This window comes from Trichosurus vulpecula, chromosome 7 (genome assembly GCF_011100635.1).
Source record: "Trichosurus vulpecula isolate mTriVul1 chromosome 7, mTriVul1.pri, whole genome shotgun sequence".
Lineage (NCBI taxonomy): Eukaryota > Metazoa > Chordata > Mammalia > Diprotodontia > Phalangeridae > Trichosurus > Trichosurus vulpecula.
In genome coordinates, this window is record NC_050579.1 from 30,338,395 (window position 1) to 30,365,306 (window position 26,912).

General features: G+C 42.9%; 1 protein-coding gene across 3 annotated transcripts in view; it reads left to right on the forward strand.

Annotated features, from left to right (window-relative positions):
* LOC118858725 (multidrug and toxin extrusion protein 1-like) overlaps positions 1-26,912 on the forward strand; it is a 73,281-nt gene that overhangs the window by 40,074 nt on the left and 6,295 nt on the right. For 2 of the 3 annotated variants that reach the window (XM_036769329.1, XM_036769331.1), the window contains 3 exons: positions 9,049-9,143; positions 11,151-11,238; positions 12,392-12,853. In XM_036769329.1, the coding sequence (XP_036625224.1) occupies positions 9,049-9,143; positions 11,151-11,238; positions 12,392-12,624 (416 nt within the window). In that variant the 3' untranslated portion in view covers positions 12,625-12,853. Of the gene's footprint in view, positions 1-9,048; positions 9,144-11,150; positions 11,239-12,391; positions 12,854-26,912 lie in introns of those variants that run through there. The other variant, XM_036769330.1, reaches the window with a different exon arrangement.

Below are 26,912 nucleotides of genomic sequence, written 5' to 3' on the forward strand. Positions count from 1 at the left end.
AGGAGCCAAGCCCTCTGCCCCCATATACGTTCTTCCACGCTGTGGTCTGTGCCTGAAACAATTTCCTCCAGCTTTGGAATTTCTGATTGAGGAACTTCAGAGGTTGTATCCAAACACATGCACTTCTTGGGGTTTCTAAAGGTACCCCAGAGGGAATCATCAGCTTTCTCCAGGAATCCTGGGCCCATGCATGCAAAAAGAGCCTGCCCACCTGGGCCAGGAACTCTACTGGGCCTTAGGAAGACAAAGACAAAGACAAAGACAAAGACAAAACATTCCCTGACCTCAAGCTGCTTATGGCCAATGGTGTTGCTCTCCGTTTTTTTTTTTTAATTTAATTTATTTAATATATTTAGTTTTCAGCATTGATTTTCACAAGAGTTTGAATTACAAATTTTCTCCCCATTTCTACCCTCGCCCCGACTCCAAGATGGTGTATATTCTGGTTGCCCTGTTCCCCAGTCAGCCCTCCCTTCTGTCACCCTACTCCCCTCCCATCCCCTTTTCCCTTCCTTTCTCGTAGGGCAAGATAAATTTCTATCCCCATTGCCTGTGTATCTTATTTTCTAGTTGCATGCAAAAACTTTTGTTGTTGTTGTTGTTTTTGAACGTCTGTTTTTAAAACTTTGAGTTCCAAATTGTCTCCCCTCTTCCCTTCCCACCCACCCTCCATAAGAAGGCAAGCAATTCAACATAGGCCACATGCTTATCATTATGTAAAACCCTTCCATAATACTCATGTTGTGAAAGACTATGTTTTGTTCCTTCCTAACTTATCCCCCTTTACTGAATTTTCTCCCTTGACCCTGTCCCTTTTTGAAAGTATTTGTTTTTGATTACCTCCTCCCCCATCTGCCCTCCCTTCTATCATCCACCCTTTTTTTATCTTCTTCCTCCTTCTTTCCTGTGGGGTAAGATACCCAACTGAGTGTGTATGGTATTCCCTCCTCAGGTCAAATCTGATGAGAGCAAGATTCACTCATTCCCCTCACCTGCCTTCTCTCCCCTTCCTACAGAACTGCTTCCTCTTGCCACCTTTATGTGAGATAATCTACCCCATTCTATCTCTCCCTTTCTCCCTCTCTCAATATATTCCTCTCTCATCCCTTAATTTGATTTTATTTCTTTTAGATATCATCCCTTCATATTCAACTCACTCTGTGCCCTCTCTCTCTCTCTCTCTCTCTCTGTATATATATATATATATATATATATATATATATATACACATATATATATACACATATATATATAAAAATATAAATATAATATATATATACACATACATATATACATACACACACACATATATACACACACATATATATATATATGTGCATATTCCCTTCAGCTACTCTAATACTGAAGTCTCATGGATCATACACATCATCTTTCCATGTAGGAATGTAAACAAAACAGTTCAACTTTAGTAAGTCCCTTGTGATTTCTTTTTCTTGATTACCTTTTCATGCTTCTCTTGATTCTTGTGTTTGAAAGTCAAATTTTCTATTCAGCTCTGATCTTTTCACTGAGAAAGCTTGAAAGTCCTCTATTTTATTGAAAATCCATATTTTGCCTTGGAGCATGATACTCAGTTTTGCTGGTAGGTGATTCTTGGTTTTAATCCTAGCTCCACTGACCTCCAGAATATCGTATTCTAAGCCCTTCGATCTCTTAATGTAGAAGCTGCTAGATCTTGGATTATTCTGATTGTGTTTCCACAATACTCAAATTGTTTCTTTCTGGCTGTTTGCAGTATTTTCTCCTTGATCTGGGAGCTCTGGAATTTGGCGACAATATTCCTAGGAGATTTCTTTTGGGGATCTGAGGAGGCAATCTGTGGATTCTTTCAATTTCTATTTTGCCCTGTGGCTCTAGAATATCAGGGCAGTTCTCCTTGATAATTTCTTGAAAGGTGATATCTAGGCTCTTTTTTTGGTCATGGCTTTCAGGTAGTCCAATAATTTTTAAATTATCTCTCCTGGATCTATTTTCCAGGTCAGTGGTTTTTCTAATGAGATATTTGACATTGTCTTCCACTTTTTCATTCCTTTGGTTCTGTTTTATAATGTCTTGATTTCTCATCAAGTCACTAGCTTCCACTTGCTCCTGTCTAATTTTTAAGGTAGTATTTTCTTCAGTGGTCTTTTGGACCTCCTTTTCCATTTGGCTAATTCTGCCTTTCAAGGCATTCTTCTCCTCATTGGCTTTTTGGAGCTCTTTTACCATTTGAGTTAGTCTATTTTTTAAGGTGTTGTTTTCTTCAGTATTTTTTGGGTCTCCTTTAGCAAGTCATTGACTTGTTTTTCCTGGTTTTCTTGCACCATTCTCATTTCTCTTCCCGATTTTTCCTCTACTTCTCTAACTTGCTTTTCCAAATCCTTTTTGAGCTCTTCCATGGCCTGAGACCAGTTCATGTTTTTATTGGAGGCTTTTGTTGTAGGCTCTTTGACTTTGTTGACTTCTTCTGGCTGCATGTTTTGGTCTTCTTTGTCACCAAAGAAAGATTCCAAAGTCTGAGGCTGAATCTGGATGCATTTTCACTGCCTGGCCATGTTCCTAGCCAACTTACTTGACCCTTGAGTTTTTTGTCGGGGTATGACTGCTTGTAGAGTAAAGAGTACTATGTTCCAAGCTTGAGGGGATGTGCTGTTGTTTTCAGAGCTATTACAGCCAGCTCTGCCACACCAGCACTCCTCCTTCCCCAAGAACCCCCAACCCAGACTGGACTCAGATCAAAGCTGGCTTTGCACTCCTGCTCTGATCTGCCACTTAATTCCTCCCACCAGGTGGGCCTGGGGCTGGAAGTAACTGCAACTGTAGTTCTGTAGCTGCCCCACCTCCACTGCCCCTGGGGAGGTGGCCGAACTGCAAACTCCTTCTTTCACTCTGTCCCCAGCAGCTTTTCCCACTAACCTTCTCTGTTGTCTTTGGTGTTTGTGGGTTGAGAAGTCTGGTAACTGCTGCAGCTCACTGATTCAGGGTGCTAGGGCCTGCTCTACCCCGTTCCCAGTCTGGTTGGTCCTGCCGCTGACTGTGCTGGGTTCTGCTCCACTCCGCTCCCAGCTCCGTGCGCAATAGACCTCACCCAGTGACCATCCAGGCTGTCCTGGGCTGGAGTCCTGCTTCCCTCCGGTATTTTGTGGGTTCTGTAGTTCTTCTCTGTTGTCTTTGGTGTTTGTGGGTTGAGAAGTCTGGCAACTGCCACAGCTCACTGATTCAGGGTGCTAGGGCCTGCTCCGCCCTGCTCCTGGTCTGGTTGGTCTGTGTGGCCAACACTGGGCTCTGCTCCGCTCCCCTCCCAGCTCTGTGCGCGATAGACCTCACCCAGCAACCATCCAGGATGTCCTGGGCTGGAGCCCTGCTTCCCTCTGCTATTTTGTGGGTTCTGCAGTTCTAGAATTGGTTCCGAGCCATTTTTATAGGGTTTTGTAGGGACTTGGGGAGCTTATGCTAGTCCCTGCTTTCCAGCCACCATCTTGACTCCACCCCTTGCTCTCCATTTTGAGATGGCAAAGGCCAGCTTAAGTCAGTCAGTCAACAAGCATTTATTAAATGCCTACTATGTGCCAGGTACTGTGCTGAGCACTGAGGATACAAAGAAATGCAAAAGATGGTCCCCAATCTCAAGGATCTCATAGCTAAAGTGTAAAATAATAAGGGCGAGGTCCAAGGGGATTTTTAGAACACTCCTGGGGTTGGGTGGGAGGTCTGAGCTCTTAGGTCTGGGCCAGCCAGAGCTAATAAAAAATATTGGGTGAAGCAGTACCTGGACAGCTCCTTTTCCTAAAATAACAGCCCTGGGGAGCACAGATGTGTCATGGATAAGTCTGTATGTGGGTGATGGGGATGATAAAAAGGGCATGTGTCCATTTCAGAGCGAATGAGCTGATAGAGACATAGCTTGTGCTCATATTCACCAATCCTCGCTTCCACCCCAGAACCAGGGAAAGAACATTTGATACCTAGAGTCAACTAGAGTCCGATTTATCCCAGCCTCTCCTCCAGATGTTCTCAGATTCAATAATATTTTCATGAAAGGCTACGAGTTATTCAAATAGTGAAGCAGCCAACCCAAAGGATGGTAGCATCACGAAATGTCAGGGCAGGGCAGGGCGAGACTCTGGAATCGTCAACTGAAGGAGGGGACCTTAGTCCAACTTCTTACATTTTACAGATGAGGGAACCGAGGCCCAGAGAGGTAAGTGAGGAGCGCACATGTAGCTAGTATCCGGAGGCAGCGTTCCCACTCAGGTCTTCCTGATTTCCTGGGGTCCCGTGAAGTAGGAAGCTGAGAGGTGGGGTCCCTTAGGAGAAGGCTGCTCATCACTGAGGGGCTTCGAGAAAAAGGCTGGATGCCCATTTGCCAGAGAGTCTAGATGACCTCTGAGGTCCCTTCTATGCATGATCAGCCTGGAAGGGTAGCCGAGGGTCATATGGTAAAGAGTCTTGAATGCCAGACTACTCAATAGCCCTTTCATTTGGTAAGCCGTGAAAATCCCTCTAGGTTTTAAAAATCAGAGAGACCTGAGGGTCTCAGGTTATGGAACCTTCAGATCCTAACTCTGGGACTGAGAGGGACCATGGAGTTTACCTAGTCAGGCCTATCATTTACAGATGAGGAAAAGTCCCAGAGAAGTTAAGTCAATTGCCCAAGGACATACAAGGACTAAGCAGTACAGCCACAATTCAAACTTGGGGTCAGTGACCCTAAATCCTACACTCTTTCTACTGCACCACATGGCCTGGGAGACCAGTGAGGGAGCAGTGATTCAGCTGAGTCACCTGAGGGACTGTGAGCAGTAAGAACAGCAGTATTGGAGGCGACTGGAAGCACAGTGGCTGGAAACACTGAGCCTTGAGTCAGGAAGACCTGAGTTCGAATCCAGCCTTGGACTCTTCCTAGCTGTGTCACCTTGGGCAAGTCACTTTACTTCTGTTTGCCTCGGTTTCCTCAACAGTGAAATGGGGATAATAATCATATCTACCTCCCAGGGTTGTTGTGAGCCTCAAATGAGAGAATAGTTGTGGAACACCTAGCACACAGTGCCTGGCACCTCGGAAGCACTACATAAATTCTGGCGATTGTTAATATTTCTGTAATTACACAATATCATGTGTGTATGCATGATTAATATTTGATTTAAGATTGTATATGATTATGTGTATGTAATATATGTGTGTGCATAATTATATGTATATACAATCATATCTGCATATGTGTATATATGATTATAAATATATTATGTGTGTATATATAATTCCATCACGTGATTGGCATTTTACTTATCTGATTGATATTTATATATTTATATAAATGATACGTTTATATGTAACAAATTATAAATTTATATACAATATATAAAATATATCATAAAAATATTTATATATTATTATATAATCCAGTATATTATTATAATATGCAATACATTATCAGTGACATATTACAATTTATATTAAAATATAATATATGTATATTAATATTCATAATAGCCAACATTTATAAAGTGCTTCCCGTGTGCCAGGCACTGTGTGCGAGGTGTTCTGCAGTTATTCTCTCAGTTGAGCCTCACAACAACCTCGAGAGATGGGTGCTTTTATTTTATTCCTATCTATGTCTATATACATAGATAGAAACATAAACACACACGTGTATACATATGTATACGTGTGTATGTGCACATGTCTGCATACGTGCATGCATGTATAGTTACATAGTGTTTGTGTTTGTATATGGCTATATTTCTATATCCACACACATACATGTATGTATGTATTGCATGTATATGAATGTATTGGGGGGTCACTTGTTCTTATAACAACTCTGCGAGGCAGGGGCTCAATCGTCTGCATCTTAGAGATGGCGAAGCTGAAGGTGAGAGGCTAGGTGACTGGCCCAGCTAATAATAAGGGTCTCAAGCAGGATTCCCACCCAGCTCTTCCCTGCTCTGAGTCGAGCGGGAAGGCACCTCTGAGATCATTAGCTTCCAGGCCTCTTATTTCACAGATGAGGAAAGTGTGGTCTACGAAGCTAAGTGATTAACACGGCCCCGCTCTGAGATTCTACCAGCCCCTGCCTTGATTGTTAGGGAGGATCGCGGTCTGGACTTGTACTCGGGGACTCCCTGGATGCCAATACCTGGCCCACTTCAGAGATGACACAATTGAAACCCAGAGGTCATGGTATTAGTAAATGCCTGCGGTGAGAATCAGACACAGGCCTCCCTGACCCCTATCACCCAGGTTTTATTTGTAAGCTTAAGAGATTTGCAGAAGGTTTTATTTATGCGGGTAGTCTATTTCTTCCTTAAGTCCAAAGATCAACCAGTAAGCATTTATTAGACACCCACTACATGCCAGAAATGGTGCTGGGTGATGAGGGGACTCAGAGACAAAGAATGGAACAATGATACGGCTCTGGGGGGCGCCACACTTTGGGATTGACTCAAGAAACCTCGGGCAGAGAAGCTGGAAGCCGAGGTTGGACTGTCATGGGAGACGTCCCATTGCCCTCTACCCAGCTCACTAACGGGCCTGCTCTTTCTTACACGTCAGGCCGTCACTCGATCTCTCCCCAGCCCCACTCGTACCCCCAACCACCTTTTTTAGGAAAGCAGAACAGTCGCCAATTCTTCTTGTTGGAGTAGTTTGTCCCTGGAGATATAGTTCTGCTCCGGCCTGGCACCTTCTTGGGCCTGCTGTTGGTAGCCTTTGGCGGACACCGTGGCCAGCAAAGCCAAAAATGTCTCTGCGTTTGCTGAAATTGGAGAGTCGCCTGGCCCCAGGCCTGGCTTCTTCTTGGCTGCCCCTAAGGAAGCATGAGTCATGGCCCACCCGGTAACCGAGCACTCCTTTTGGTTGTCTTCTTGCTTACATTTCTGCTCTGTGTTTTATTTGATAACAATAGTCATAGAGAGCATTGATAAAGCACTTTACAAACATTATCTCATTCAGTCCTCACAACAACCATGTCAGGTAGGTGCTATTACTATCCCCTTTTTACAGAGGAGGGAAACTAAGGCAGACAGAGGTTAAAGTGACTTGCCCAAGGTTACACAGCTAGTAGGTATCTGAGGTCACATTTGAACTCAGGTCTTCCTGACTCCAGGCCCAGAATTCTATCCACTGAGCCACCTCTCTGCCTCATTGGAACATGTCTTACCTCCCCTACTAAGCTGGATGGACATTTGTTAAGAGTTTGCTGCATGACAGGCACTGGGCTGGACAAAAAAAATGAGACAGTCCCTTCCTTCAAAGAGGTCACGTTCCTCATCACACCCCTCCTCCCCAAGAACAACTGCAGACCAACTGCCACCAGCTGTCAAGCAGGCACAGGAGAGATCAGAGCGGGAGAACCCTGCCCCCACCCCCAGACGACCAATCCTCCTTCTTACTCAGCCCTCACAGCCAGTATTCTGGAGAGTATCTCCTGTAGAGAAAGAAGCAGCCATCCTACCAACTGCCACACATAGGGCAGGCACACAGGGGGAGAGACAGGAGGCAGCATGGGTCAGGCAAACTGAACCACCATCGCCACCTTGACCCTTCAGGTCCTGATGGAGACAGTCCAGGCCCCTGAACACGAGAACCTTGGGAGCAGCCCGATGTCCACAGCCATCATCCTAGGAAGCAGCCCTGTGGAGATGCAGCCTGGCCCCTACAACCACAGTCACGAAGAGCCAGAAAGGCTTCTTGTCACCCAAGTCCTTGGCCCTGTAGATGGCTCAACATCAGAAACCGACCAGATTTTATCAGAGGAAATTGCATTTAAAAAGAGGCTTTGTTGCTGTCCCCCAAGAACCCTGGGCCTTTTCTGATTTGCAATGGAACCTTCCTTGTCTCTCCCATTAGAATGGGAGCTCCTTAAGGACAGGGATGTCTTTCTTTTCTATTTGCACCCCCAGCTTAGCACAATACTTTGCATATAGAAAGTGCTCAATACATGCATTTTTCATTTGTTTATTCACTCTGAAAGGAGATGATAGTGTATGTGGACAATAAAGAAAGGTCTGAAGAATCACAGAGAGGTGGTGACCCAGCTGTCGGTTGTCATGACCTTTCCACAAGCACCAACAGTGTTTACTTGATTACTGTGCTCCAAGGAAGAGGTGGAAAGTGGGAAGACTGAGGCATGGCAGGGTGGCCTCGGTAGAGGATTAGGTGAAATAGGAAGCATGATCTAGTGTGGAGCCTGCTACAGTGGGCTAGCAAAGTTTGCACTCCCCAGATCGCAGGTCAAGATGGATCAGGCCCAGGGCATGTGTTCCAAAGCTCAGCGGATTCACTCCCCAGAGGAACAAAATGGGCCATAGTTTCTGGGAGTCCATTCCAGAAGTAGAGGCTTCTTCCCTTAGGGAAAATCTGGGTGGCAGTGGCGGGGCAGATGGCCAGGTTGTGGGTCGGACTTGGAGTCAGGAAGCCCTGCCTCAGACACCAGCTGAGGAACCCTGGGCAGGTCACCTAACCTTTATCATCCTGTTTCCTCATCTGTAAAATGCTGATAACTATAGCACCAATTTCCCAGAGTTGTTGTGAGGATCAACTGAAATATCGTAAATAAAGCATTCTCCAACCCTCAAGCCCTAGATAAATGCTTGCTATATGGCCTAGGCAGCAGCTGAATACAACGCAAGCTTCCTAAGTGAAAGGACTGGGCCTTGTTTTACTCGGCACTCTTCTCAGCCCGGTGCCCGGTGCCTCGGTGGTAGCTAATAATGGTTAGCTGAGTTGTTGGATTGAACCCAGCCTCTGCAGAATGATAGATCTGAGCTGAAAAGGACCCGAGAGGCCAAAAACGGCCAGATAGAAGGTCCAATGCCTTCCTTTTCCAGGTGAGGAAATTGCAACCCAGAGAGTCTTAGTGACTTGCCCAAGGTCATACATCTTATCCCAAGTGGCAGAGCCTGGATTTGGATCCTTTTCCTCTGACTCCAAATCTCTCTCCACTGCACCACCCGTTGCTACCTGTAGGACAAACTGGCCAAGAGGCGAGCAGGTTTTCCATCAATGAGATTCATATTTGCTCGTTGCTGGTCTTTCCCTTTCTAGGTCTGTGGTCCGGCATCATCATCTGCTCCATCTTGCAAGCCGTCTGCTTTCTGGCCTTCATCTTACGCCTGAACTGGGAAAAGGCCAGTGAAGAGGTAACCCTGCCCATGATCCATTCCCGCAAACGCTTCCCCATGGAGAATGTCAACAAGGCAGCGTTTTTCTGCCTCGCCTGTCTTCTGGAAGACCCTTTTCTCCTTTTGGCATTGACTTGTCTCTTGTTTTTACTGGCATGGAGGCTGGTGTAGACAGCCAGATGGACAGGTTAGGGCCGGTCCTCCTTTGTTTATCCACTGGTTAGAGAAATATGGGGCGGGCTTCTTCCCAGCAGCTGGGGATGGTCTGGAAAGGAGAATCTCAAGAAGGAGGAAGAACAGAGTTCAACTTTGGGAGGAGATGTGGGAACCCATCCCCCATCATCTCCAACAGTCCAAAGCCTTCCTGATGTGATCCAACCTAGTTTGTGATGGTCCTCCTGCTCTTCCCCCTCCCTCCTCCCTTCCAGGTGTTAGATTAGGGTGAGTAACACAGTGAAAGTCAAGGTAGGAGTGAGCGATTTTTGATGAATCTCTCCTGATTCCTTTTCTTTATCTCTGCCATTTAAACTTTGGGGAAACATCAGAGACTTTAAAATCACAGATTGAAAGGACCTTTGAAGACATCTAACCCCTTCTAACATTCAATCCTTCCATTTTACAGATGAGTAAACTGAGATCTAGAGAGGAGAGATCACAGAGCATAGGTTTAGGTCTAGAAAGGGACCTTAACCAAAAACAATTCCAAAAGACTCATGATGGAAAATACCATCCACATCCAGAGAAAGAACTATGGAGTCTGAATGCAGAATGAAGCAGACTATTTTCTTTTTTTGTTTAGTTTTTTCTTTCTCGTGGTTCCTCCCATTCATTCTAATTCTTCTATACAACATGACTAATGTGAAAATATGTTTAACAGGAATGTATATGTAGAGGAGCATATATCAGATTGCATGCCATCTTTGGGAGGGGAAACGAGAGGGAGGGGGTGAAAATTTAAGACTTATGGAAGTGAATGCTGAAAACTAAAAATAAATTAAATTAACTTAATTAAAAAAAAAGAAAGGGACCTTAGAAGCTTTCTAGTTTAACCCTTTCATTTCACAGCTTCATTTCATTACCGAGGCCTGGGAAAAATCACATATCATAGATTTGGATCTGGAAAGGGACCTCTACAGGCTATCTGGTCTAACCCTCTGATTTCACAGATAAGGAAACTGAGGCCCAGGAAGGAGAAAAGCTAGATTCTAGATTTAAAATTAGAAAGTACCTGAGATATCACCTAGACCAATGGCATCAAACTCAAAAAGAAATGGGGAAGTGGCACTAAACCTCCCATAAAGATCCCTGAATGCTGGGATTGACTTAGAAAACCACATATTAACATTATCTATGTCCCATTGTATTTGTACTTATTTTGTTACATATTTCCCAATTCCATTTTCCTCTGGTTCTGGCCTATGGTGTGTTTGACATCTCTGGTGCTGAGAATGGACTGGAAAGGGAAAAGACCAAGGAAGAGATGTTGAAATGATTGAGGCAGGAAGGAGAAGGTTGTGTGGGTGGAGGGAAAGGGATGGATGCTATAGAGTCATGGAGGCAGAAGTGACAGGATGTGGCAAGTGATGGACTACAAGGGGCTAAGAGAGAGGGAAGAGTCAAGAATGATTGTGTGGCTGCAGATCCTGGGAAGCTGGAAGGATAAGGGTGCCCTTCACAGAATAGAGAACCCATCTCGATTCTTTTTTGCCTTTCTGTTTCAAACTTTGTGAAAGAGCATAGATTTTAGGAGCATAGATTTCAAGCCTGGATGGGTCTCAGAGGACATAGAATTTGGCCCAAGGAGGGAGGATGACTTGTCAGGTTCTCTGGTAGTGGGGCCAGGTCTGTATCCCTGCCTCAAACCTGGCCAGCTCCAGGCCTCCCTGGGGAATTTACCAACAACTGGGAAGCAGAGAGAAGGGGCTAGAAGAGCTGGCTTTCCCTGAATCAAGTGTCCAGTAAAGATCTTCCTGGGAAATTCTTGCTGAGAAGGGTCAGAGATTGATTCTGACTTTCCCTTTTTAGGCTCGAGTGCGTGCCAAGTTGAAGGGTCAAGCGACCCGAGCTCGGAACCATCAGGATCGAGTCATCTATCAGGGCCCAATCCCATCAGGTATGACTCATCGTCCCTTCCTGATGAGCTGGCCTGTCCAGACCCTCCAGACGAGTGGAATTTGTCTAGTTCTGTGGCAGTGAATGACCTGCTAAAGGGGCTGAAACTATTAGTCATGGCATGGGGTGGGCTCTAAGTTAAGAAGACCTGGGTTCAAAACCTGCTTCTAACCCTTACTAAGCTGGGAGGACCCTGGGCAAGTCAATGAATCTCAAAGCACTAAAGCTTCTCAAGCTTGGATACTGACCGATGGTAGCAATTCCTGCAGCGTATGTTATACTGAGGGGTAGAGACAGCACAACCTAAACACGTACAAATATAAGGTATCAGCCAGAGGTGGGGAACCTGCGGCCTCAAGGCTGCATGTGGCCCTCTAGGTCCTCAGGTGCAGCCCTTTGACTGAATCCAAACTTCACAGAGCAAATCCCCTTCATAAAAGGATTTGTTCTGTCAAACCTGGACTCAGTCAAAAGACCACACCCAAGGACCTAGAGGGCCACAGGTTCCCCACCTCTGGACCATAAGCCTTCTCTTCCCGGTAAGAATACCTGCCTTTCCTGGGCACAGAGAGTGAAAAGGCAAGGTCTGGGGGCCAGAATATTCAGAATGCAACCCTTGTTTCAACCACCAGGTGGCACAGCAAGCTCAAGATGCTTCAGGTCCCATCACTCGTTTAGTCCCTACAGTTGTTGAGTCATTTTCCAGTCATGTCCGACTCTCCATGACTCCATTTGGGGTTTTCTTGACAAAGATACTGAAGTGGTTTGCCATTTCCCTCTCCAGCCCATTTTACAGATGAGGAAACTGAGGCAAACAGGGTTAGGTGACTTGCCCAGGGTCACACAGCTAGTGCGTGACTGAGGCCAGATTGGAACTTAGGAAGATGACTTGGTCTGACTCCACTCTATCCACCGTGCCACCTCGCTGCCTCCTACACACGTGCACGTTTTGTGGATTACCTACTTACTAGTTATGTGACCCGGGGCTAGTCACTTAATCTCTATCTGCCTCATATGTTTTTTTCTCATCTGTAAAATGAGGGACTTGATCTAGGTGACCTCTGAGGTTTGTTCTAGATCAACAATCCTTTTAGAAGTCTGGAACAGAGTTATTTGCGCCCTAGTCAGAACGACTACATTCTCTTTTCTTGTAGTGGACTCGGAGCGTCAGGCCGGTGTTTTACTGGGTGATGCAGGCAATGTTGCCAACAAAGAGGAGAGCCCAGCAGAGCAGCCGGTGAAGCCGGAGGAGCCCCTTTCTGGGCCCCATTCAAAAAACACAGTCTTATCTTTGAAAGACTTGGTCCTCCGGAGGGTGCTGGCACTCCTGGCAGCTGTTTTAATCTTGGTGGTGGGCATTTTGGTGCGGCTCTATACGGGAACATAGCCACGGGTCAAGGGACTGATGGAAAGTGACTCCCATTTCACATTTGAGCCAATGAAGGAATCCGCGGTAAATCTCCTTCCCCCTTTCCCCAAAGGTGGTAGTAATCAGCCGCCACCTAAAAGGACAGGCTTCACGGTGCTGGTCCTGGGGTCGAGAGGACCCGAGTTCAAATCCCTGGCTCTGCCACTCACTACCACTACCACCCGTGGGACATTGAACAAATTGTGTTACCTCTCTCAGGAGACCTCTCTGGGTCTCAGTTTCCTCATCTGTAAAATGGAGAGGCCAGCCTCCCAGGTCCCTTCCAGTTCTGTACCTATGGATGTCCTTTGAGAATCGACAGGGCAAGTACCTTTGCCTGCCTGAAGAAAAGGAGCCGAGCCGGAGCGGGGGCCTGGTCCCGTGCCTTCCTCTGAAAGGCTCTCTTGCTAACTCATCCGTCAATGACTTGGAGAAGAACTTTGGTTACTGTTTATATATTATACTCTGCTAATATGGTAGCTGGCTGCTTTTGTTTTTGTTTTCCAGAAAGTATAAACCCATACATTTGGAAGGGTTTGTGGAAATCTTAAAAATCAGTTTTCAAAACCCTTCTCTTTCAATAAATCTTTCTTTTTCCCTTCATGTTATCACCAAGTTGATTTGTCTGTGGAGATTAAGTATTTACTGTGGGTAGAGCCATAGACTAGCTCCTCAGGGGCAGAATGGGGTAAACAAAAACTGAAGGCAGTGGGTGGATGGTTTCATGAGAAAAGAATGGTGTCCTAAGGTGAGTTTTGAGATGGATTTTGCTACTGAGGGTCAGACCTGGAGCAAGAGAGGAGACAACACTGAAGAGCATGGGGTCCGAAGCTGTCCCATCTATAATAAAAGAAACTGAGGCAGAGCTCCGAGCCAATAACCATTTATTAAAGGGTCTTGGCCTCCTTCAGTGAATGAGACCTCAGATCTTCCTCATGATCTGAGAAGCCCTCTGTCTCTAGGCCCTTGATTTTATCCCATTTGACAAGATGATACAGAGTAAAATACAGAATTTCATTGGTCAACAGACCCATACCTTGACCTTCTAGGACAACCTACAGATCAGCCTAGGGTTGAAGAGCTCATGGCCAGTAGCAAGCCCAAAACGTACAGGACTGATGGTCATAGGATGTTGGTCATAGGATAGGCAAGGCAAAGGTCACCCATTGGTCAATTGGTCCATTTCCTCATGTTGGGCAAGAGAGGAGATGATACAGAACAGAGGGACAAAAATAAACCAGGGGGCTTTCCATGTCGTTAGGTCATCTCCACTATGCCTGGGCTTGGTCACCATGACTATGCAAATCATTATGACAAAGCAAAAAGGGTGGGGAGGGGAGGGGGTCCTCTAGTTGGCTTCCTATGGTCAACTTACAACAAAGCTCCAGGGCCTAAATTAAAGAACTCTCTAAGAGTGTAAGAAAGAATCTGCCTAATCTTATCTAATTATCCTTAAATATAAGCTATGTAAAATATGTGCTGGTATTAGTTACTTAGACGGACTAAATGTATATTATTAAATGTATGTCAATAGACAATAATAGACAAGTATAGTAAAAGTACTCACTCCCCTGTGGAATCCCACTAAACTAAACAATAACTGATTGGAATAACATAGGGCTTAAGGTAATCATTTGGCACAAGAGACACAAAGGTGGGAATGACCAAGTCAGCGTGGCAAGGGTGGGAACAGCAAGCTTAGTTGGAGTGGATGGCTTAAAAGTGGAAATAATAAAAAATTAGGTTAGGGGAGAGGAAAGGACAGCAGGAGGAAGAGGATTTGAAGGCTAAGCTGAGTAGCTGTCCTTGGTACGCAAACAGGGGAGGTTCAGGTCCAGGGTTGGATTTCATCCCATAGGGAGCTCCAGGTGAGGAAATTTTCTCTACCAATTTCGATCTGCACCTATCCTGCAGCCTTCCTGGAAGTCAGATGACTTGCCCAGGGTCACATAATCAGTATGCTTCAGAAGTGGGAGTGTTTTTTTTAGATGACCCCAAAATAAGGTCAGACACATACTGTGTGATCCTGGACACACTCTCGGGGCAGGTCTCTAAGAATAGAAGTTACAGAGAAAACAACTACATTGGTAGAAGTTTCCTACCCAGGAGTTTTTGAATAAATAAACAAAACAAAAAACAAATAAAATGAAGTCACAGGTCTAGCCTTATCTCTAAACACTGAAATTGTTAGTCAATTTTCAAAAGAAAATCGTCTTCATTGATGGGATTTTCCAAAAGTATGTTCTCCCCCCCCCTTTATTTTGGGGTTTCTTTCCATTAGTAAGTTCTTTTTTAGAAAGTTAGTTGACAAGGGTTTATGAAGTGCCCACTATGTGTGCTCTACTAAGGTCAGAGAATTTTAAAAAAGACAATCCTCCCTCCAAGAAAAAAATTCCTGCCTTCAAGGAATATCCATTCTAATAAAGGAGGTGACATAAATAACTAGATACATCTAAGATATTTACAGAGAAGATGAGAGGCATTCTGAGAAGGGTCACATCAGCATGGAGGAGGCCTGGGATAGACCTGCTGTGGGTGGTAGAATTTAAGATGAATCTGGAAGAAAGCCAGGGAAACCTGAGAGGCTCAGTGGAGAGGGGAAGAACATCCAGGGGCAAACTCTGGCCAGTGTGGCTAGATGACAGGGTGCACAGAGAGGATTTAAGGCAGGTTATAAAGAGCTTCAGATGTCAAACAGCGGATAGTATAACTAAGCTCGGGAGGTAATAGGGAGCCACTGGAGCTCATTGAGCAAGGTCAGACCTATAATGTTTAGATGAAGAATCACCTTGGCAATTGAATGGAAGATGTATTGGAGTGGGGAGAGAGGTTTCAGGCAAGGAAACCAGTTAGAAGTCTACTGCAAGAGATGATGAGGGCCTGAACTGGGGTAAATCAATTTAACAACTTAAAAGTCTGAGGACCAGAGCTCAAAGAAAAATTCCAACTTGTTTTTGTTAGACATTAAAATGAGGTTACTAATATTCTGGGGCAGCTAAATGGTTTAGGAGATAGAGTGCTGCTGGGCCTGGAGTCAGGAAGACTCATCTTCCTGAGTTCAAATCTGGCCTCAGATGCTTATTAGCTGTGTGACCCTGGGCAAGTCACTTCCCCTTGTTTGCCTCAGTTTCCTTATCTGTCAAATGAGCTGGAGAAGGAAATGGCAAACCCCTCCAGTATCTTTGCCAAGAAAACCCCAAAATGGGGTCACAGAGTTGGATGTGACTGAAATGACTGAACAACAAAACTAATATTCTATAACTTTAGTGCCCCAAACAGCATCTGCTTAGTAGGTCTACAGAATGGCAAAAGTTTAAAAAATGGTCAAGACTCACCAGGAGGAGAAAAGAGAAAAGGGTATCTATATTCTGGGGGATACTAGGGAACCCCCAGGGAGACCATAATCCTTAGGCCCTGGGCATTAGGATGAATCCCCAACATGGATATTTAGTGATTCTGCCCTGGGCATGTGCAATGTGTATGTGTGTGGGAGGGGGGGCGGGGGGTGTCTTGCTTTCAGATTTGGAACATGCCTCAAGTACGCTATGAGTGAGTATAAGGAAGCAGGGGGCCTTTTGATGTGGCTGATGAGTCAGCCATGGGTGTTATTCTTTCCTCTGTGGCTCCATTGAAGTGAGATGGGTGGCATGCGGTTAAACCCTGGGGTATAAAGGGAGGCCTTGAATCTTTACCACCCCCCCACCTGGGCCAGGGCGTGGGAGTGCTCTGTCCTGCTATTGCTACTGTATCTGAGGTGTCGATTCTTTCTTGACTTCAGGTGGAGGAATGTATTAAAGATGGCTGTGACCCAAAGAGCCAAAAGAGCATGCTACTTAAGGTCCCAGAGCTAGCGACCACACTTTGGAATTGATTGTGTGACCTGGGAGACACTGGCATAGGACTGGCCAACATGGCACGCCCACATCATAGAATGTGCAGTGCTCTATGAGCAAAGCAGAATTGAAACAGTTCAAAGGAAACACGAGATGCACAAATTTAGAGAATTCACTCGAAATGTTCACATGGACCATCTGTGCCCGATCTGTGGTAGAGCATTCTGAGCTTGTATTGGTCTGATCAGGCACAGTCGGATGCGTTGTCACCTGACTCTAACATAATGATGCCATTTTGGTTCTCTCTGAGAACAAAGGTCAGCAACCAACCATTAAGTGCCTACTATGTGCTAGGTACTGTATTAGGTACTGATCTTGAAATGGTATTCCCATATGGGAGGTGATGAGATCACCATGAGAGATGGTAGAGAGAAGGGAAGAGGGCCCAGAATAGAACCTAAGGGGAAGGACACACCTTTAAGGGAGAAGGATGTAGATGAAGGATGCTGAACAGGAAAGGCCCAAGGGGCCAGAGAAGAACCAGGGAGGTGCCAAAGACAAGAGCATATCCAGGAGGACAGGATACTCTGCTATAGTACATGCGGCAAAGGGGGTCAATGCAGTCAGTGTCCATATACAATAGGAACTTCTGGAGGGAAGGTGCTGCCATTTTGGTGTATCTCCAGAGTCTGGCCCTGGGCCTTGCCCATAGTTGGCAGGAAATAAATCTGAGCTGAATTGAGTAACAGTTAAGGATGAATAAGCAGGGATCCAAACATACCAGTGCATTGCTTTTAGAGCTTAATCTTCATCTCTTCCGTTAGTACTTAGGAATCTTGGTCAGCTTTTAGGATAGGCCAGGAACACTCAGAAAGGTATACTGGTTTCTCTGCCATTTGTGCCTGTGATCATTTGGGCCACATGACTGAGGCATCCAGCACCATCTTAGTGCCAGTGCTTTATTTGAAATCTGAAAATCCCTGCTTTTCCCATCTCTTTCTACATATTTGTATTCTTTTCTTTTTATGCACCTCAGTTATGAGACTTGCAAGTCCCGCCAGCTATCTCCTTTCTACAATATTATATTTTAATCTGCCCCCAGGACCTCTGTTTTTCTTATTTAACTCCATTTGAAGATATTAAGATTATGGAAGCACTTAGGTTTTTTTTCTCCCTATGAGATTGTTGGCGCTGTATCCTAGTACAACCCTTCCAATTATAAAAATACGTTTACTTTTCTAGGTTTCTCTTGATTCTTGTGCTTGCGTTTCAGTAGGTACCTATTCAACTTTTTCATGAGAAATGTTCAAATCCCTCTATCCTTTGAAGATTCACTTTTGCCCCTGTAGGATTATATTGAGCTTTGTAGATTAGATCATTCTTGGTTGTAAGTTCGTATCTTTTACTTTTTGGAATATTGTATTCCAAGCTCTTCTCTTTTACTGGAAGTTGCTAGGTTTTGTGGTATCCTAACTGTGGTTCATTGGTTCTTGAATCTTTGAAATAAGTATAGCCAAGTAAAACATATTGATAGATCAATCATATCCAAAAATGTGTGCCTCGTTTTGCACCTCTATCAAGAGATGGGAAGCATGTTTGACTTTGATTCCTCTGACACCATAATTGTTCATGGCATCTGTCAGCATTCTGAAGTCTTGAAGTGTTACTTTCTTTAAGTTGTTGCTGTCATCATGCATATTGTTTTGGTTCTGCTAACCCTGGTTTTCTTTTCTCTTTCTTTTCTTTGGTACCTAGATAGATAGCTCAAGTACCAAAGCAATGACCACTCAGTTCATTTAATGAAAACATTTATACAGTGCCTTTTGTCCTCTCTCTCTCTGTCTCTCTCTGTCTCTGTCTCTCTCTCTCTCTCTGTCTCTCTCTGTCTCTGTCTCTCTCTGTCTCTGTCTCTCTCTGTCTGTCTCTCTCTCTCTCTGTCTCTCTCTCCCTCTCCCTCTCTCTCTCTCCCTCTCTTTTTCTCTATAATATATAATAAGCGATGGCTCTCTTGGGAGGGGAGGAGAGATACCTTGGGAAATGTTGGTGATATCTAAACAATATATACTAATACATGTTTTTTATTTAGAAAGAGAAAATGATAATGATAAGACTATATACCAAAATTTCTGGGATACAGCTAAAACAATCCTTTGAGGAAAAATCCTCTCTCTAAAAAGTTACATGAACAAAATAAATAAAGAGGGCATTAAGGAGCTAAATCTGGAATTTCCAAAATTAGATGAACAAATAAATCCAAAGTAAGTGAAAGTGAGGTGGCACAGTGGATACAGCATGGGCCTGGACTCAGGAAGACCTATTTCAAATCCAACCTCAGATACTTACTACCTGTGTGACCCTGGGCAAGTCACTTAATCATATCTGCCTCAGTTTGCTCATCTGTAATATGAGCTAGAGAAGGAAATGGCAAACTACTCCAGCATCTTTGCCAAGAAAACCCCAAATGGGGTCATTAAAAGTTGGACATGACTGAAAACGTGACTGAACAACAAAGCAAAGTGAACAGATGCCTAAGCTCATTCATTTGCTCCTTTACTGGTTGAGTTGCTGTCACTCTCTTCTCACGCTACATAGTTAGTATTTCATTCTTACTTATGCCAAGGGGACAGTTTCCTAGAGGATAAATATGTTAATTTGGCTGCCACTGGGAGTCAATTGATTGCTTCATTGAAAGAACTAGGGTTATTTAGTTTGGAGAGAATCTTAGGAGACTGTGGCCACTCTCTTTAGATTTTAAAAAATCTTATTGATATCTTTTGTTTATACACATCCTATTCATTTCCAAATATATAATGTTCCCCTCCTCTATCCAGTGAGGCATTCTTTGTAACAAAGAATAAAAAGGGAGGGAAAATGAATCCCTGCAAAGGAGGGAGGAAGGTCCCTTTTTTCTGTCTCTTTGGTGCCAAACCACATTCACATCTAATTTTATTTTATGGCTCTTCCCATTTACACTATTGTAGTTATATTATTTTCTTCATTCTGCATCAGTTCACATAGATCTTTACATGCTTCTCGGTATTCATCACACACATCATTTCTTACAGTACAGTAGTATTTGTTTACATTCATGCTTCATAGCTTATGTAACTATTCCCCGATCAATGGGCATCTACTTTGTTTCTGAGCCTTTGCTGCCACAAAAAAAAGTGCTGCTACAAACATTTTGATTTCTCTGGGTCCTTCTTCATGTGGGTTGACTTGTAAATGGGAGTGATTAAGGCCTAAAACAGAGGTGCAGAGCCATAGGCTGGGGCGTCCAACCCCAGAGGCCATGTCTAGGCCCCACCACCATATCTGTCAGTCCTCTGGCTCCCCCTAGTGACTCCTGTGGCCTGTCAGCTAACCAAGAGCCTTTACAAGCTCTCCCCTCAGGTGACTGCTCTTCTCTAGGGCTTCCTACTCCCTTCCCTTCTCCAAATCTCCAAGATGTACAGGACTAGGACTGGCAGGTAGTGAGGCCCATCTACTCTGAAGGCCCTTCCTACCTATACTTCTTCAGGTGGGTTCTGTAGGTTCTTTTCTTCTTTGGGAAGCTGCCTAGAGTGTGTTCAGGCATAACAGCGACAACCCTGGTCCCCCAGCTGCCAGGTGGCCAAGTATGTTACATTTCAGCTCTTCCCCGGGGTTCATCGCTGGTATTGATTCAATCCCTTACAAATTGCATTCCCTCAATTTTAGGATCCCCAGCACCCCAGGTCCATTTAACCACTTAATAGATTAGCTTTTGCAGAGAAAATATTTACTTCAAAGGTATAGCAAAAACAAACACATAAATATTTTCCCTAATACCTCAGTTCATAATTACCCCCCCCATACTATCTCATTCTCAGGGGAGGGGAGATGGATTAGGACCTATTCCTTTTATTAAGGGGATTTATTCTGTGAAGTTTGGATTCAGTGAAAAGGCCTCACTTATGGACCTAGAGGGCCACATGTGGCCTAAAGGCCGCAGGTTCCCCACCCCTGGATTAGATGCACAACTTAGTTTGTTTCCTAGATAGCTTCAGTCCCACCAAATTTGAAGTCCTAAACCCTTCTGGGTCTATATACCCACCCCGTTGAGCTGTCAGGACATTTGACCTGGAATCCTGACTCCAAGGTCACCATGGCTCAAGCTCCCGGGTCTGGGGCTTCTATCTATTGTAATTAGAACTGGAAAAGACAATAAATCAAAATCCCAGGCCTGCTTCTTGGCACTACAGGTAGTCAGTCCTTCCTCCCTACCCAGCTCAGTATGTGGTGCCCGTGTGGCAGGTAAATAAAACCTTCCCTGCTTTGATGCCATCAGAAAGAGATCATGATACTGTCCCAGTCTGGTCATTTTAAAAACACAGCCCCAAGAGGGTGTCCTCACCCACACAGTAGGGAAATACAGAATTTATTCTCCTAGAAACAAGTCCCTGCCATTTTCCACATGACTTCCTCCACGTTAGGTGATCTGGGCATGCACCCAATCTGAGTTACAACAGTATGAATGATGTATTAGATGAACTAATCCAAGATCAGCAGGTGCTGCTCTCCCTTGTCCACACTGAATGACTGCTCCATGCCCCCACTTCCCAAATTACATTATTTCTATTTTGTCTATAACTTGTATATACTTACATTTACTGTGAAATGAGGGGAGTGCCCTGTGGTCTCTCCTGGCTCTAGACTATGATCCCAGGTAATTTCTCCCAATAGAATGTAATCTCATGCTTGAGATTTTTTAATTTTTGTCTTAGTATTACCAGTGCCTAGAACATAGTAGGTACGTGATAAATGTTTGTTAATTGAGTGACCAGAAAGAATGAGCCAATTTACAGCTCCTGTGCCAATGTCTATGTGCAACTTTTTCTGTCTCCCTGCTGACATTCAAATTTGGGGATTTTTTGTGATTTTTTTTGCATGTTTAATAGGTATATAATAGTACCTTAAAGCTATTTGGATTTTTATTTATCTGATTTCTAGAGAGGCTGTACATTTTTGCACAAACAGCTTGTATGAATACAGGTCCCCTACCAGTATTTCCTTGTATGAGACTCATTTTCCTTCGACTATGAATGGAGTGAAGTCTAGGTATTGTTCTTATATATTTCTCTAAGTGGTTTGTATATGTTGAATAGTAAAGATTTTGTAGTTATTCCTCTCACAGATTTTTCTCTCTATTCTATTCTTTCCTTTTGATACTTATTTTTACTACATTTTAGTGATTGCATTTTTATTTTTTATAGATACAAATACATCAATCTTGTTTCATGATCAATAAACATTTACTAAGCACCTACTATGTGCTAAACACTGTGCTAAGCCCTGGAAGCATGATATTCCCTATTTCTTTAGGAATTTATCTTCTCTCTTTAACTAGGATAATTATCATTTCACTTCCTTCTATCTTTTATGTGTACTTAAAATCATAACTTTAATGTTTAACTCTTTGATTTCTGAAATATTTTGTATTTAGTTGGACATATTCTGAGTTGTCTTTTCCAGGCTGACATCTAATTGTTCCGAAAGCTTAGTGACTTCTTCCCACAATTTTATATTAGTTTCACATTGTCATTTCACATTGTCAAATATCCACTAAGTGGATATTTATTGTAAATATTTATTGAATGGTCTATACAGTCCCTTCCAGCTCCAGGGCAAGTTGTCCCTTTAAGGTTCAGATTTTCAGAGCTAAGACTAAATCCAGCAGAAGGTCAAGTCCTCAAGGACAGGGACCTTTTCTTTTTATAAATTTTTTTTGATTTATGGAATAAAACAAGCATTTCCATAACACAGTAAAATAAAAAAGATCATTGCACATGAAACTGCAAGCCTACTATGCACAATTTGCAATTCTTTTCAAATATACAACAAAATTATCATGTAAATTTCTTTTTTTCCCTTTTTTCCCCTTCTCTCTCCCCTGCCCCCTGCTCTAGAGATGGCCAGCATTGGACATAAATAGGTATATACAAGTAAAATTATTCTGTACATACTTCTATTTATCCGTTCTTTCTCCACATGCAGATATTGTCTTTCTTCATATTTCCTTTATAGTTAATTGGGGAATTTATACTAGTCAAAATGGCTTATGCCCTTAAAGTCTTTCTTAAAACAAGGTTGCTATTACTGTATTCAATGTTCTCTTGGTTCTGCTCAGTTTTCTCTTCATTATTTTGTGTGAGTCTATACATGATATTTTTAATATCATCAAGCTGATCATTTCTTATAGCACAGTCATATTCCATCACAATCATATTCTACAACTTGCCTAACTGATGGGCATCCCTGCAGTTCCCAGTTCTTTGCCACCGCAAAGGCATCTGCTATAAAAATTTTAGAACATACAGGCTCTTTTCCTTTTCCCCTAATTATCTTTGGAAATAGACCTAGTAGTGGTATTGCTGGGTCAAAGGATCTAGGTATTTGGGCATAATTCCAGATTGCTCTCCTAAATGGTTGGATTGGTTCATAATTCCACCAAGAATGAATTAGGGACAGGGAACTTTTCAAAAAAAAGTTTTCTCCACTTGCCCCAGTATACCTCGCAGCACAGAGAGTGTTTGATAACTGTTCGTTGAATTGAATCTGGAAGAGGAAAAACAACCTTCTGGCCTCTCGTAACTATTATTAACTTATCCCTTGCTCCTGCCAAGGAATACACTAATTTTACATAAGAATTAGTAAGAGAAATTGTTGTCACATGTAGCTCCCTTACCTGAAGAAAATAACTGAAATCCTTGTGGTTAAAGGAAAGTAACCAAATGCCTTAAAGGACTTCATGACATGGCATGCTCATGCATACTTATACCTATTATGAAATCACACTTCCTGGGGCAGCTGGCTGGTGCAATGAGTACAGCACTGACCCTGGAGTCAGAAGGACCTGAGTTCAAATGTGGCCTCAGACAGTCGACACACTGTGTGACCTTGGACAAGTCACTTAACCCAATTGCCCTGCCTTCCCCCCTCAAAAAAAAAAGAAACCACACTTCCTGCAAATAGAATGAATGAAAAAGTATTTATTAAGCACCTACTGTGTGCCAAGCACTGTGCTAAGGGCTGAGGATGCCAATAGAGAAAGCTCTGTCTGCTCTCAAGGAGTTCACCTTCTAATTGGGAGAGACAGGACCAGCTCAGACAGCTCAGCTGTGGGGCTGATGGGAAGGCCCTGAGGACTGAGGGTGCAGCAGTGGCCCAGATGACAGGGCCCAGGACTCCTGGGTCTGAGGACCATAAGATACTGTGAGGGGCCGGACTATGAGGCCTTGAGTGTGCTTCTCTGTCTCGCCAGGAGTTGAGTAGGTGACTCCCATCTTACCCAAACTCTGTGAGCAAAAGTCAGGCAGCCCTCATGGGCTGAAGGGGGAAAGCATGGGGAGACCAAGCAGAAAGAAAAAGAGTGTCTACATGGTCCAACAAAACCACCCAATGTACTTATATAAAAAGTACTGAGGAGACTTTTTTACCTGCGTATGCAAGTGTGGTGAGCTCCAGTTCTGAGGGAGGGCAGCCGCTACATACAACCGCACTACAGCATTGGAAAATGATGACAGATGGGCAGTTAGAAGCCAATCGTCACTAATAAAAAGTATTTACTGAGCACCTACCGTGTGCAGGAACTATTCTATAAATCCTAGGGCTACAAAACAAAAAGTGAAGCAGTCTCTGCCTTATAGGAGCTTAATAGGGGTGGTGGTGGGGAGTCTTTGTACACAACATGTGCACATATAGATATGTTGTTATTGTTTGTCCTTTATCCTTGATGAGGACCATGACATCAGGGAGGTGATGCAATGACATGAAAGTGCGTTGGAGTTAAGTGATATAGGGCTGTGGGCATGTTCAGGACACAAAGAGAAGGTGAGGTGACAGGAGAATTATATCCATAGTCTTTCATAAGATTCAGTAATCAACTGTAACTTACTTTTAGTCTCCAGAATGTCTCCAATTTTTCTGATGCAATAAGATCACATAAATGATTAGCACTGTTTTCTTCATATCAGATTGTAACTTGTTAGCTTTCTTACTGTTGAAAGCACATATGGAGTCACATTATAGGTGTGAACTTTGAGACCACTATTTTTTATTTTATTTTTTTAATTAAGATTTTTTATTTTTTAGTTTACAACACTCAGTTCCACATGTTTTTGAGTTCCAGATTTTCTTCCGTTCCCTCCCCTCCCTTCTCCCCCCCAAGACGGCATGGAATCCAATATATCTTTAATTAAACTTATTTATACAATAGTCAAGTTGTAAAGAAGAATTATGACCAATGGAATGAATCATGAGAAAGAAGAAACAAAACCAAAATAAAAGAGAAATGAAAAAGGAGAGCAAATAGTTTGCCTCAATCTGCGTTCAGACTCCATAGTTCTTTCTCTAGATGTAGATAGCTCTCTTCATCATGAGTCCTTTGAAGTTGTCTCTGAACCTTGTATTGCTGGGAAGAGCCAAGTCTATCAAGGTTAGTCATCTCAGAATCCACATATCTGTGGTTGTGTATAATGTTCTCCTACTTCTGCTCCACTCACTCAGCATTATATCATATAGGTTTTTCCAGGTTATTATGAAATCCGTATCTTCCCCATTTCTTATAGCACAATAGGATTCCATTGCAATCATATACCACAACTTGTTTAGCCATTCCCCAATTGATGGGCATCCCCTTGTTTTCCAATTCTTTGCTACCATAAAAAGAGCTGCTATAAATATTTTTATACATACGGGTCCCTTTCCCACTTGTGTGATCTCTTTGGGATACAGCCCTAGAATTGGTATGACTGGGTCAAAGAGTATGCACATTTTTATAGCCCTTTGGGCATAATTCCAAATTGCTCTCCAGAAAGGCTGGATCAGTTCACAACTCCACCAACAATGTAACAATGTTACAATTTTTCCACATCCTCTCTAGCATTTATCATTTTCCTGTTTTGTCATGTTAGCCAATCTGACAGGAGAGATGTGGCACCTAAGAGCTGTTTTCATTTGCATTTCTCTAATCAATAGTGATTTAGAACATTTTTTCATATGCCTATGTATATATATATATATATATATATTTATATATATATATGTCTTTAATTTCTTCCTCTGAAAACTGCCTGTTCATATCCTTTGACCATTTCTCAATAGGGGAATGACTTGTATTCCTATAAATTTGTCTCAGTTCCCTGCATATTTTAGAGATGAGGCCTTTATCAGAGACACTAGTTGTAAAGATTTTCTCCCAATTTTCTGCTTCCCTCCTAATCTTTATTGCATTGGCTTTTTTTATACAGAAACATTTCAATTTCACATAACCAAAATTATCCATTTTGCATTTTGTAATGTTCTCTATCTCTTGTTGTGTCATGGATTCTTTCCTTTCCCATAAATCTGATAGGTAAACTGTTCCTTGCTCTCCCAAATTGCTTATAGTATCAGCCTTTATTCCTAAATCATAAACCCATTTTAACTTTATTTTGGTATATGGTGTAAGATATTGGTCTATGCCCAGTTTCTGCCATACCATTTTCTAATTTTCCCAGCATTTTTTGTAGAATAGTGAATTCTTAGCCGAGAAGCTGGATTCTTTGGGTTTATCAAAGAGTAGATTGCTATAGTCGTTGACTTCTGCTTCTTGTGTACCTAACCTATTCCACTGATCCACCACACTGTTTCTTAGCCAGTACCAAGTAGTTTTGATGACTGCTGCTTTATAGTACAGTTTAATATCTGGTATGGCTAGGCCACTTTCCCTAGCATTTCTTTACATTAATTCCCTAGATATTCTGGACCTCTTGTTATTATTTTATCCAGGTCTGTAAAACAATTTTTTGGTAGTTCGATTGGTATGGCACTGAATAAGTAAATTAATTTAGGTCAAATTGTCATTTTTATTATATTAGCTCAGCCTAGCCATGATCAACTGATGTTTTTCCATTTATTTAGATCTGATTTTATTTGTGTGAAAGCGTTTCATGATTATGTTCATATAGGCCCTGGGTTTGTCTTGGCAGATAGACTCCCAAATATTTTATAGTGTCTACAGTAACTTTAAATGGAATTTCTCGTTCTAGCTCTTGCTGTTGGGCTTTGTTAGTAATATATAGGAATGCTGAGGATTTATGTGAGTTTATTTTATATCCTGCAACTTTGCTAAAGTTGTTTATTATTTCAAGTAGTTTTTACTTGATTCTCTAGGATTCTCTAAGTAAATCATCATATCATCTGCAAAAAGTAATAATTTAGTTTCTTCTTTGCCTATTCTAATTCCTTCAATTTCTTTTTCTTCTCTTATTGCTACGGATAACATTTCTAGTACCAAATTGAATAATAGGGGTGATAATGAACATCCTTGTTTCACCCCTAATCTTATTGGGAATGCATCTGGCTTATCCCCATTACATAATGCTTGCTGATGGTTTTAGGTAGATGCTATTTATAACTCTAAGGAAGGCTCCA